This window comes from Balearica regulorum, chromosome 3 (assembly GCF_011004875.1).
Source record: "Balearica regulorum gibbericeps isolate bBalReg1 chromosome 3, bBalReg1.pri, whole genome shotgun sequence".
In the NCBI taxonomy this organism is placed as follows: Eukaryota; Metazoa; Chordata; class Aves; order Gruiformes; family Gruidae; genus Balearica; species Balearica regulorum.
In genome coordinates, this window is record NC_046186.1 from 113464901 (window position 1) to 113478407 (window position 13507).

The window sequence follows — 13507 nt, forward strand, 5'->3', positions numbered from 1 at the left end:
ATCATCTTACATAATTTTTTTAAAAAAAATATGATACTGGAAGAATCTGCATGTTTTAATTCAAGTATGCTTTCTTTTTTAAGGGAGCAAACATTCTTTTAACAGATAATGGACATGTAAAATTAGGTGAGTTAATACAATTTGGTGTTGTTAACCGATTTTCATGTGCTCTTAAGAAGCAGTCTTCTGTATTTTGTTTAATGATATAATGGTTCCTGTAAGGAATTCATGAATATCAGAATTCTTTTTTTTCTTGCTGGTAGTATCTAGCTGCACCATCTAATTACTGTATGTGGAGTAATTGGGTAGTTTTGGAACACTGAGGTAAAAGACTTTCTAATGTTGTATGGGGGAGGTAAAAATCAAATCACAGGTATTTATAATTTTTTTAATAAAATGTACCATCTAGAGTGTTTAAGTGTGAAATTTACCTTGAAAGGTTATCTGAAAGAATCTCTTGGATAATACTAAATGATGTATTTTATCATATTAAAACACTGCATGTAACTGTTAGGACTTCTGTGCTAGTCTGTTCTTTCTTGTGTTGATGGGGGCCGTGTTTGTGTGCACCCTGCATGTTTGGCAAGTAACTGAGAGGAGCTGACCGATGGTATCTGGGGTACACCAAGTTTCCATTATTTGCTTTTGTTATTTATTTTTTGTTAAATATTTCCAGCATATTTAAGAGACTCTTACAGTGGGGAAACCAAACTGGTGTTCATTAACAATTAATTACATCAAATCAGTTATTAACTGTTGTTTTGTTTTTGTTGGTTTGTTTTAATAGCTGATTTTGGAGTATCTGCACAGATAACAGCTACAATTGCCAAAAGGAAATCATTCATTGGCACCCCATACTGGTAACTGTGTTTTACTTGGCCATTAATCTATTAGTAGCATATATAATACTGTTGAAAAATTGTAATAAAAGTATGCTATGTCGCTTTCTGGGCAGACTAATAATTAAAGGCTGTGTCAGACTTTCTAGTGATCATATCTGTATTACTTATGCTAAATCCTGAATTAGCTGAGTGTCAGAGAAAATGCTCTAATGCCCTGAAAAATTGAAAGGCTGGCTGTGTGCTGCTGTCACTGTTGACTAATGTATTTCAATTTAGTCAAAAACTATCAACAATTTTGCTTGTTTTTAACTCTGATCTTAATTTTTTTCCTTGCCTGATTTTCCATTTTGGTGTTTTATGTTTCTTCCCCTACACCTAGATATGTTTTTGCTGCAACTCTCCAGTTAATAATGAGTTTCATTTGTTTATCACCACAGATTCTTTTGCCACTTGTGAAATATTTCTTCTAAGCCATTTTCTTTTTTATTTTTCTTTATTTGCCTAATCTGATTGAATTCAAACGTACATTTCTATTCTATCTGTACTACATCTTTATTCTTCCCTCAGTAAACTAGTTTGCATAATTTATCTTTTCTAAAGATTGGCATTTTATTTTCTCCTCTTTCTGCTGGAAGTGGTTGTTCCCTTTCGTCTTGAAGTAAACAACACACATTCTTCTCTGTAAAATAGCACTTCTATTGTATGTTTCCCAGAAAGATACTGCTGTCTGACAGCATAGTAGGTACAAGATAAAAACGTATATAGTGAAAAAACCCCTTACATTCAAGTATTCGATCTTGAAATAGTCAAGCACAGCATTTTTAGCATTCTTCTGCAGTGTAAGTCACGCCAAGGCATGGATTCACTTCCCTTTCAGAATGACACAAACACCCATCAGTCATGATTGTGTAATTGGTTTGTGTCTCTCTTTCCTAAGATGTCTGGGTGACTTTAGCCCTGGCCTGTATCACTGTGGGACTTTCAAATTGTGCCAGGCTTCTGAAATTACATATCATAACCTTAAACAGTAACTTTGAAAGCATTACATAGGTTAAATGCTGATGGAAAGCATTACATAGGTTAAATGCTGATGAAAAGCATCAGGTTTTCTTTGCAAAGCTTCTCAGAGATTTGAGAGGAGAAGCAAGGAAACAAAATTGTTGAGATTGAAGAGAAGGTGGTGTAGTTGGAAACAGGAATTTTGAAGGTGGTAGTGATCATTAGAGGTGTCTGCGCAGGTAAGGCTATGGAGAGAAATGAAGGTCAAAACTGCTGTGCAGTGTCTGCAGTTCTAGTAACCTTGCTATTTACCCTTGTGCTCCTCCTTCATGTCATTCTAAAGTTAACCCATGTTCCCCTTCTACCTTGGTAACTCCCTCCTTTTTGATTTAGAGTGACTGGGGTTTTTATGAACTCTTGAATAAATTTATGTAAATATAATTTATCTATGCAAACTGAAAATAAGTTGTACCACCAAACCTGATGATGTTTTCAGATCTACAGATAAGGACGTTTGTCTTTAAATAATGCATCATTTGAGATGCCTCCTGCTGCTTTACTGGAGCACTCATTTGGTGACATTCATCTGTCATACCCATATTGAGTTACATCTCCAGTTCCACTGCTGCTTTTCAAATGGTCTGGACTAATAAAGTTCAAAGCTAAAAAATATTAACATGTTTGCCATATGAATACAGGACAATCAAATCCATAATTCACTTTGGCCTTTTAAAACATGCAACTATGCCTAGTGAATCATTTTCTTTAGGTATTGCTATTTATATGTCAGTTATATTTGTTAATTTTTGCTACCTGAGGATGTGAACCTACTTTGTTAACTTAAATGAGGTCTTCTGACATTAGTAGACAGACTTTACAAACAAGGAGTGCTCTGTGCAGAGATGACAATGAGTCTTCAGGTCTCATGCTTTCATGATACAAGAAAGCTGACATTTTGTTCCTTTTTTTTTTTTGTTAGAATTCTTCTCTTCAAAGTCAGTTGATCGCTTTCTGGGGCAATGTGTGAATTTGGATATTATTTGAATTTTAGTGTCGTTGAATAATTATACTTTTGGCTCTTATGTTGTAGAATAGTAGTTTGTTGTGTGTCTGCAAAAAAGTCTTGGATAGATTGGTTTAATCGACTTACTGCTAAATTGCAGGAAACTGCCTGTTAGTTACTAGAAAATGATTGAGGAAAACTTCACGTATACATTACATAACTTTTTACGTACACACATGTGAATACATATCCACATGTATAAATGCATATGCCGTGAGCTTATAGATTGAGAGCTTTAGGGGAAAGAGTAGTAAACTGCTGTGTACAGAAGAATGTTTGATTTGTGGTGGGAAGTTTATCTAAAAATGTCTTAACCTTTAGGATGGCACCAGAAGTTGCTGCAGTAGAAAGAAAAGGTGGCTACAACCAACTCTGTGATCTATGGGCAGTTGGAATAACTGCTATCGAGCTCGCTGAACTTCAGCCTCCAATGTTTGACCTACATCCAATGAGGTTAGTAAGGGGTTAAAGCTTGGTGTGTAAATACAGCTTTGTAAATAATCCATTTGGAGTAGTGGCTATATGTGTTTGGGGGTACTGCAAGGGTGTTGGGTTCTAAGTGTTCTGAATGTGAATGATAGAAATTGTAACAACTCTATTTGGTGCATAAATATGTAATGTTGTCCTAGTAGCGTCTCTTAAAGTGAGGGACTCCTTCCTGCCAACTAAATAATGTATTTAATAATTCATCTCATATATGTATTACAATGTAAACCACATAAATACTGTTGGGTTTTTTTAGAGCACTTTTTCTAATGACGAAAAGCAACTTCCAGCCTCCTAAATTAAAGGACAAAATGAAATGGTAAGTACTTTTCTGTTTCAGTAGATAATGGTCATGTATTTCACTAGGCAATTGATTCTAATGCTTGCCACTTCATTTTACAGGTCCAATAGTTTCCATCATTTTGTGAAAATGGCACTTACAAAAAATCCTAAAAAAAGACCTACAGCTGAAAAGTTACTGCAGGTACAAATTTAGGGGATTTTTTTAAAGTTATAAAATTAAAATATGCTTAATATGAGTGGTTGGAATTTTCATATGTGTTTTTCCTTCGGTCTTTCAGCATCCTTTTGTTACCCAGCCATTAAATCGAAGTCTTGCTATTGAGCTTTTGGATAAAATGAATAATCCTGATCATTCCACTTACCACGATTTTGATGATGATGATCCTGAGGTAGGAATATATTTTATTCTTAGAATCAGATTAAGTTTTCATTTGCCAACAAAACTAAATTATTATCGTTTATGGAGCCACAGAAAGAATGTTTTGTGATCTGGGAATCAAGGGTTGCTTTTACTTTTGGTTGTGCTACTCTGTCACATGTACAGGCACTTACCAAAATTCATTATATTTGAGGGAGAGAAGCTCAAAGAGATGTAAACACTTTCAGAATTTTGTTTATTGTTGTACTTCAATAATTTTGCAACAGTAAATGTGCTTCTTCAGTCCTGAGTTCTGTCATGCATTCTGCTCTCTGTTTCTTTGTGGAATTATATTTCCATTCATCTGCAAAGAAAGCATTCATAAAAATCATTTTATACCTCTGTAGAACTTGTTCTTTTGTTCCTAATTTACTTTATTATGAGAAGAAGAGAAAGGTCTTGTAGTTGTTTTTGTCAAATGGTTTGCTATGTATTTCTTGCAGGTTATATTTTCTATCTTAGAATACCTTGAAACTTGATTTTACTTGAGGTTTTGTCAAAGGCAAAGTTTCTGATTTTCTGCTTTAACAGCTGGGAAAAAATAGCCTGCTTATGTAAAATGATAAACAGCGCAGGACTGAAGTGTTTCATAAGCAAGAGAAAACAGGTATTCTGTTACTGCATCCTGTCTTCGTACTTAACTGTGTGTTAGTGAAAACTTTCCAAAAGTTTACAATTCCCTAACTGATGATCTCTTTTTTTTGGGGAAAAAATAATTGATCCTTTTGACACAAATGCTATTGATTCATTAATTGTGTACTCGTCTCTTACTTTTTTTATAGATAAACTAGTCTAAGAATGCCTTCAAAGGAAAATAAGCTTAAAAGAAACAACTACTTTAAGATACTAATTTTCAGATTTTACAAGTTAAATGCATTTTTTACCTTCTGGAACAGCAAAGACAGGTTGGCATGCACCAAGTCTGTCTTCCTTAGGAGTTGAAATAAATAAATGTGGAAAAAAGCCAATGTATTTCCTAAATGGGAGGGAAGGAGAGGAAGGCGTAAGGGTTGAATAGTCAGTACTTGTAAAAGCAATTGCACATAGTGGAGCATATTTAGTAAACTTTTCTGTGTGTGTGTGAATTATGGAAGTTAAACACACAAGAAAACCCTTAATGTGGTTGACCTTCATTTCAGTGTTAAGAGAAAGGTGTCTGATTCCTGATGGAGACGTCACTGAGGAACTCGGATCTTCTCCTCATCGTAAACTCTAAGGCTCAGGTGTCCTTTAGTTCTCTCTCTGTTCATTGATGATAGAGAGCTCTGAGGCCTGTTAAAGCGGTATTTCTGTAGAAACCAGAAAAAACGAAGTTTTCATGAGCTGTCATAAGAAGAAAGGTAGCTGTTTGCAGTGTGCTTCCTGTGAGTTAGCTGCTTAGAGGATCTTCCCTGCTTTCCTGGAAACTGTACTGAAACCTGATGTGCCATTCCCCCATGTCACTGGTGTGTCTTTTCAGTAAGAATCTTGACCTTCATTTTGGGCCACTCAGGTGGTGAATCTCTCTTCTCTTCCTGTATGGTGTCACTTCAGTACACACTTTATTGATGGTTACTTGTAGCTTTCAAAATAGTGTTCAGTCTTTTATGTCCCTTCTGACTTAGCATTAAGAAGGCTCTTCTATTGTCTAGTGTATTAGTTATCAGTTATCCCATAATGAAGTGTAGTATCAGGGAAAAAAGCTATGCCTTGTCTAGGGAGCAAATGAAAAGAAAACAACCTCAGAGCAGTGATCTGAGAAAATGCATATTTTCATCATTTATAAAGGAGCTAGACTGGCTGACAGTACAGAGGACAAGCAAGCTGCTTGCATGTCTTTTGATACACATTTTTTCAGATTTTAGTTCATTTCTTGTTTGTCTTATGTTGCTGAGGGTTTCCTGCTGCATTTCTGGGCCTCTGTGCTTAGCATAATGATATTTCTCCATCAATTGTTCTTCACATGGCCTTGAGCTCTCCAGTGAGCTTCAAACACCATTCCCTGTGGTGCTGGATTATTTTCATTGGATAGACGACTTAGATGTCTCTTCTCATTTCGCTCCCAACCATGTTGCCAGGTAATTTTCCATTGAGGCATTTAAGCCACTTGCAAAATGAGATTGATAGTGACACTTGGGAAAACATTTTATTTTGTGATAAGCAAGTCTAAAACCCACCTCTGTGAATAAAGCAGGTGATAACTCATTATCTGATGCATCTTGAGCAAGGTCTCATTTCAAAAGAAGAATCTTGCCACAGGCAAAGCATTTGTTGGCATTGTGGTCTTTCCTATAATAGACCAAAGGGAGTAAGAAGTGCACATGCTCCTTTTATACACGGTTGAACTTGCTCCAATAGCTGCCTGCTCACAGAGATAGCTGGAGATGTTAATCTGAACTTGGGGGTTGACCACTCCTACACTTGTGGCAATCACCTGAATGTATCCATCAAAAATTGAAAGAAGTGGGATAACATGGTACAACATAAAATGGTACAAACAATGCTGGTGAGAATCTTGAGCTTCAGACCTGCTTCCCAGTTTGTTCAGAGTTTTGGTTGTTGGGTGGTGCTGTTTGTGTTTTGGGGGTTTTTTTGGTGGTGGTTTTTTTTTTTGGTTGGGGTTTGGTTTTTTTGTTTGGTGGTTTTGGTTTTTTTTGAGGCTAGAGTGCTTTTCCAGCTATCAGCGATCTTTGAAGGCAGGTCGATCTTTGAAGGCAGGTCAACTGCCTGGAGTGGTGACAGCTCTTCACCTGGCCTGTGCTGCTTTAATGGGGATGCTATCTGTTACTGCTTGGATAGTCAACAGAGTCGTGTGGGTCAAGTAGAGATTAAGATGTGACTTTGCCACCTCTTTGAGGAGTGCTGTACTACATCTTTAAATAATTCTAAACTCAGACAAAGGTGAAATGTTTAATGTGTAAAAACAAAACTGAAAACATGCAATCAAGTTATTTGGATATAATCAGAGAGGTCTCCCCTGTTATTCATTTGGCAGCAGTATCTGTAACTGACATTTGAGTATTTTTCTCTACCCCAACTCATGGAGGACCTAATTTGGTTTCCCATTCAGTCAAAGACAGGATTTCCATCTGGGACTCTGCTTTTGTTCCCTTAAGAATAAACCTTTGGAGATGTTAGCTACTGCCTGTTTACCACGTTTCTGCGACAGTGACTCTCATGATAGATGTGATATTAGCTGAAAAGGTGGCAAAGAGGGAAGTGCTCATGTTTTATCCTTAGCACACTGTAAGTTTTGGGGATAATATTGCTCTTGAGATCTGTACTGTGATTAAAATTGTGCCCAAGTGGCATTTGTGTCGGGAAGTTAACCTGCATTCCTTTGTCCTCTTGCAGAGCTCAATATCAGCTGCGCGTCTCAGTTTGTTGTCAATGTAGGTCTTTCAAGGTTACTTGAGGACTTTGTCCTCATGACTGAGAGATGAGGATTTGACTCCTAGTAATTCTGTGGTCACGGAGAAGGAGGTGTGAGGGCAGGCTCAGCTTGTTGTATGCTACAAACTTCTAAGGCAGGATGCAAGGAGCTCACATAATATTGCTGCAAAGGCAAAAATAATTCCCACCCCCACTACAGTCAGGCTCCTGGTGCTGGTATTACAGATGTGCACACATGTGCAAGTGAGCAATGCCTCTTAACAAAAGATTATAAATAAGCACCCTTTTAGCACTTAAAATGTTTGAAATACTGCAGTAGAAAACCAGATCAAATCTTGAAACACATCCTGATCTATAACAAATCATTTGTAAAGCTCAAAAGAATGCACGGTAGACAAACCAGAACTGAGGAAGGGAAGGATTGGTATACGTTACAAGAAAAGAAAAACTGCCTGTGAGGTACGTGGAAGAAAATACACATCCACAATCTGTAAGTCTATCCAATTTCAAAAAGACCAAAGTTAACATAAATGGGAGGTGAAACACTATGTATATATGTCTTGAATCCTAATATAAAGCAAGGAAGTACTGTGCAATGAAAAGGGGAGAAGGGAAATAATGCTTTCAGATAACATTTCAAGGATAAACAGAGTTGCTGAGCTATTCGTGACTTTTTGTGATAGTACAGCAGTTGAAATTCTCTAACTGTCATCACTTGGTAGTCAAAAGTTGCCAAGTGAAGATTATAATTAGTGTATATATAAAAGCAAAGCTAACATACCAGCACATCAAATTTCTGACACTATTGTGTCAGATTGCTTTAATTAAAAATTGTTTTCCTGCCACATATTCAACACAGAAATGTAGCGAACATGCACTTTTCAGAGATTATTTGGGCTAACATCACAGAGAATGAACTTTTTTTCTAAAGAGTAAGATCTTATGAGTATTTTCCAACCTAAATGCTGCTATGATTTCATTGCAGAGGAGATACTGAGAGCATGCTGTTAAGATTTATGTTGCTAATTTTGAGGCCTGACTGTATACAGCAGTCAGTTGGTCTTGTACTTTTGTTGAGAAACCTTAAGTTATAGTTTCTAAGAGAACCTGCAGTAGTGGATGCAGAAAAGAGAGGAAATCCAACAGGGGCAACGAAAAGAAAGCCAAATCTTAAAAGTTCATGACACTTCATCCTGTAGAGAAGTAAAGGGACATCCAGGGAAAAGATAGCAGTGGAACGTAAGTGTGAAGGTGAATTTGTAGAAATGATGGCATCACTCTTGCCACACAGTACAAGAGTACCAGGAGTACTCCCTTCTGTTCACCTCTGAAAACCTCAGGCTAACTTCTCATGTACTTAAGGAAACTAACTGACGACTTCTTAGGCATCATTTTAGGTTAGAAGCTGGGAAAATGACTGCAGCATCTAAATGAAGAAAATGCTGCCAGTAAGTCAGATTTAGTCTTACTGCTTATTTTGGAAACTACCAATACCCTTAAACTGAAAGGCACAAAAAGGTAATGTTATCTGAGCAATGACAAATGCTGGCCAGCATTGCCTTTATTAGCTCAAATCCAGTGTTTTAAAAACCCTTATCTTGAAGTTGAAGACACTACGGATAAAATGTCTCCACATAATTCTAACTTCGATGTACAAAAACATACACGCCATCTTTACTTTTAGTTTCCACTTGATTTCTTTCATTTTTGATATTATGCTAATGAAACCTGCTAAAAACTAGGTACACAATACTAGGTTTCAAGTGAATATATTTTGGTATTGAAGGACTTTATTTTTCTCTTGTAGCCTCTTCTGGTGCCTCATAGAATTCATTCGACAAGTAGAAATGTGAGAGAAGAAAAGACACGCTCTGAAATAAACTGTAAGCATGTGTAATATGACAACGTGAAATATTTTTAAAATAATCATTGATATTCACTTGTTTCAACTGGTATTCTGGGTATCTGACATACATAGAAACACTTTTAGTGATATATAGGAAAATAAAAACTTACGCCGTTTCTCTTAATGGGTATAGATTCTAGGTGACTATGCAAAAGAAATATTAGTGTAAAATATTTGAATACACCCTTTGTCAGCACTTCATCAAATCTCACTATTGCTTCACCTTAATTCAACAGGACACAACCTGAGCTTCTTTGAGAGCTGATTGGTTTAGCTTCATATGGCACTTCAGCAAGGATATTCAGAGTGATGCCAGATTCTGCTGGCTAACAGAATGGCAGAGGAAGATTTTTCTTCCTTAATTTAGTGTCTTGTAGTTTTTGCTTTTGAATTGAAACAGTCCTGTAGAAATCAGGAAAGGAGGGGGTTGTTCATTGGCTGTTAAAAGCAGACTCCATCCCCCAAACTGAAGTCATTCTTTTGCTTGAATTAAATCAGAGCAATACTTGGAGCTTTAGTTGTCTTTTCTGAAGCTAAAATTGAGGGGAGGAGTGTTAAAGAGTATCTGCCAAAGAGCTATCTTAGAAGGTGTGATTAGCTCTCTCCAGACTTCATTCAAGGCTCTTTAGTGCTGGTGAATCTCCCAGAAGAACAGATTCAAGAGTGAATTCACACAATAGATGTGTTTTTTCTATAACTTACAGCTGTATTGCCCTTCTAAAGAGGGCATGCACTTCAAAGCCCTGTTTGCAGAATGGTTTTCCTGATCCTTCTAATGAGTAGGTGGGGCAAATGGTGATTTTGCTGCCTTTGTGATAGAAGAGTACTTTCTATGCTCATTAGTTCCTAGCAAGCACAAGTTCGTTATGTACATGTATCAGAAGTTTCCATCAGTGGGGATATGATACACTCATTAAACTGTATTTTTCTTTTTTGGTAGCCTTTGGAGCTAAATTTGGTCTAATTACAGTCCAACTTAAATTCTTGTTTTCCTTTTCTCCTCTTTAGTTGGTCAAGTAAAATTTGATCCACCCTTGAGGAAAGAAACGGAGCCACATCATGAATTTGTGAGTAACAAGCAGCATGGAATATGCTCTGCACATTATTCCCTGCAAATATCTGTGGAGGAGGAGGAATCCAAGATGTGTAGTATACTTTCTTAGCACTACTAAACTTGGTAGCAAGTTTTCTGACAAGTCATAACATACTGGTCCTAAATTTTTTGGTGCCATTACACTATATATAGCAAGAACCCTTATTTGTGGGCTCTGCCAGGTGTGATGTATGTGCTAAGCAACAGCCCGTTGTCTTCTGGGTTTCCTCTATCCTTTATACCTCATTGCCAAGTATATCATTCCCTTTATTAGTATAGTTATTTTTTTAATTGTGGAATTACTGTGCATGCTCAAATGTTTCTCTCCCTTGTGCCTGCATTGACAATGAAAATAATAAAACTGAGAGACTGGGAAAGAGGTATGATACATTTTAAAAAATTGGATTTCTGTGGGGTTGTTATTTTTTTCACACAAACAATCTTTGTGGCCCTGCATCGTACCTAAGCCACAGTGAATCTGGCAGTTGGCGTATTCTGTAAAGGTGTGTTGCCAATGTTTCCTCCTATGCAGTCATCAGTACAAGGAGAATGAGAACCCAGTCACTGAGGGATAAGGCATCTGTGCTGTCTCACACGCAATTGCGGTAGCTTCCTCTCTTCTGTGGAGACTGTTGCTTTCCACGTTTGTGCACTTGGGCAGTTTCTTTGCATTCCTGGATAAAAAAGACACTCCTTTGCTTCCTTACTGCAAACTTCTGTGTTCTCTTTGTTTTTCTAAGGCAAGTGTTAAGGTGAAAAAGTTGGCTTAATTGGGAGTTGGGAGGGACATTGGCTTTGCACTGAGTTGGTTTTGGGAAGGGTGTGTACCTAGGAATGTACTTCCTCTTCTATAGTCTACAAACCACATACGAATAGTATTTCTGACACAGGTTTCCTTGTATTGCTCTGTAGTTCTACTAAAATCTACTTCCTGGTGCCTTGTCCTTTGGTAGGGGGACATCTGGCTCTGGGTGTATGAGCTTGAATATAATCTTGCTCTTCCTCAGCAACTGGCTGGACAGGTAGTCTGCAGTTTTTGACGCCTGTTTGAGATGGATGAGAATAGCTTACCAAATTACACGTAAGACTTAGGGAATTATTTCAGATATATTTTTTAAGACCTCGACATAACTGCATAACATCATTATTTAGGAGCCCTGGTTATACAAGTGTTTATCAAATATGGTAATGAAGTGAGTGTTTTGACCATAAACTCATTGGTTAACTCAAAGTGATTTTTTTTGAACCGATGCCAAGTTATCCTGGCTTTGTTTCCCTGTTACGTTGTCTGGATTATAAACAAAATACAGTTGATAGCATCATATAGTTCAGATGTATAATGCTTTTGCTCCGTAAGAATTTTATTTATTCATACACACATAGAATCATAATTACAAAAAGATCTTAATGGAGAAGCTGAAGTTTTAAAAATACTTTTTTTCCATTTCTTTCTTGTTTTATCAGTCACTGACTATACAAACCAGTTAGTGGACAACTTCATGGGGCAGAGAGGTGTTTCCATTGCACTTTAGGAACCTGAATTGCTAAACTGGGGAGAGAGGTTTTCTGCAGGGATTAAAGCACGACTTTTGAGAGCACTTCTTTGGCAGGTGTTGTCGGGAGGGAGGAATAGACCCTTTTCCTACCTTGTGTGTTAGCAATCAGGACCTTTGCACTTTGGACTCTCAGAAGCTCTTGCTGCTCCAAGAAGGGACTTGTATGATCCAGATTAATTCTGCTGATAAGAAAATCTCTTAGTATTGTCTATTCCTGTCAGAGTTGGCATACTTGAAACCTGTCCAAAGAACTTGCCTCATCTCCCTGTCTGTATGGAAGATCTATAACTGCTTGTTTGGATCTTTCTGAAGAGGGAAATTAGCTGTTCCACTGCTCATATCAGAACGAAGCATGCAGGCCTGATCTGTCCTTTCCAGATAAAACAGAACTATGATTTTGAAAATGATGATGTTAGATCTAGAGACCAAAGAAAACCCATATTTTTTAATCAGATATAGAACCAATGGGCAATTTAAATTGGCATGTCAAATGCAAACAAGAGATCTATTTAAAGAATGGGTGCTCTAGCAAAGAGCCTTAGCACAAAGCAGGCTGAGGGAGAAGTTTGTAACAATCTACATGCTGTGGGAGAGAAAGTCTTTTAAATGGAAGTGTGAGCAAGAGATGCCTGTCTCTTCCTCCAGCAATAACAGTGGGGACCCCTTTTCATTAAAGCAGTTCTGACCCTTTTGCTTCTGTCTCACTTAAAGCATGCTTAAACTTTATGCTTATTTACTTACGGGTTTTGAGTGCACAAGCCAAAGGACTTGCACTGCAGCATGATGAGTTATTGTTGGTGGTGCACTGAGATATCAAACTGGTACATACTTGCCTCTTACTGAGGCAGTTTGTCGCTCATTACCACAGCTCAGGTGATCAATAGTAATTCATTTTTTTGGTGTGATTCAGTAGTGTTTGGTAATGTGACCATAGCCTTAGCTGTGTTTTACCCCTATCCCCAGAACTATCTTAACATGGTTTGAGTTTGAACTAACAACTTCTTTCTTTTTAAGCAAGAGAATTTCCTTTTATGTATACCTGGCTTTCAGTCACAATGTAAATAACTTGAGTTTCTTGATCTCTATCTAATGAACAGCCTGACAGTAGCGATTTTTCGGACAATTCAGAAGAAATATACTACACTGCAAGATCTAACCTGGTATTTTTTATCTTATGCTTTTCTTTATCAGTGTTAGTTTTGTCTTTGTTTTCCTTTTTCAAAGCTTGTGTTTTGTCCTGTTGTTCTACTGGTGTTTTTATCTGTGTAAAAGCCATTCAATATAACTATTAGTCTATATGTGTATTTCTGTAATATAGGAAGGAATTCTTAGTATGTGCAGTATTGAAAGTATTTAACTTGTATTAGTGTTTAGTTGAATCACTTTTACAGAAGGGGCTCAGAATTATGCGCTCATTCTAATTTCTTTAACTGCCTTACAATGCATAACTTGTTAATTTTTTTGGAGGG

At 37.1% G+C, this 13507-nt stretch overlaps 1 protein-coding gene across 6 annotated transcripts in view; it reads left to right on the forward strand.

Moving 5' to 3' along the window:
* The window catches only part of MAP4K3 (mitogen-activated protein kinase kinase kinase kinase 3), a 90495-nt gene that overhangs the window by 29727 nt on the left and 47261 nt on the right, over window positions 1–13507 (forward strand). For 4 of the 6 annotated variants that reach the window (XR_012834764.1, XM_075749569.1, XM_075749570.1 and 1 more), the window contains exons 7-15: window positions 84–126; window positions 788–860; window positions 3226–3357; window positions 3647–3709; window positions 3793–3874; window positions 3972–4082; window positions 9291–9366; window positions 10398–10456; window positions 13136–13198. Coding sequence is in view for 5 of the 6 variants with exons in the window: in XM_075749569.1 (XP_075605684.1) it covers window positions 84–126; window positions 788–860; window positions 3226–3357; window positions 3647–3709; window positions 3793–3874; window positions 3972–4082; window positions 9291–9366; window positions 10398–10456; window positions 13136–13198 (702 nt within the window). In the remaining variant the exon portion in view is untranslated. The remainder of the gene's footprint in view (window positions 1–83; window positions 127–787; window positions 861–3225; window positions 3358–3646; window positions 3710–3792; window positions 3875–3971; window positions 4083–9290; window positions 9367–10397; window positions 10457–13135; window positions 13199–13507) is intronic. The other 2 variants (XM_075749572.1, XM_075749573.1) reach the window with 1 other exon arrangement.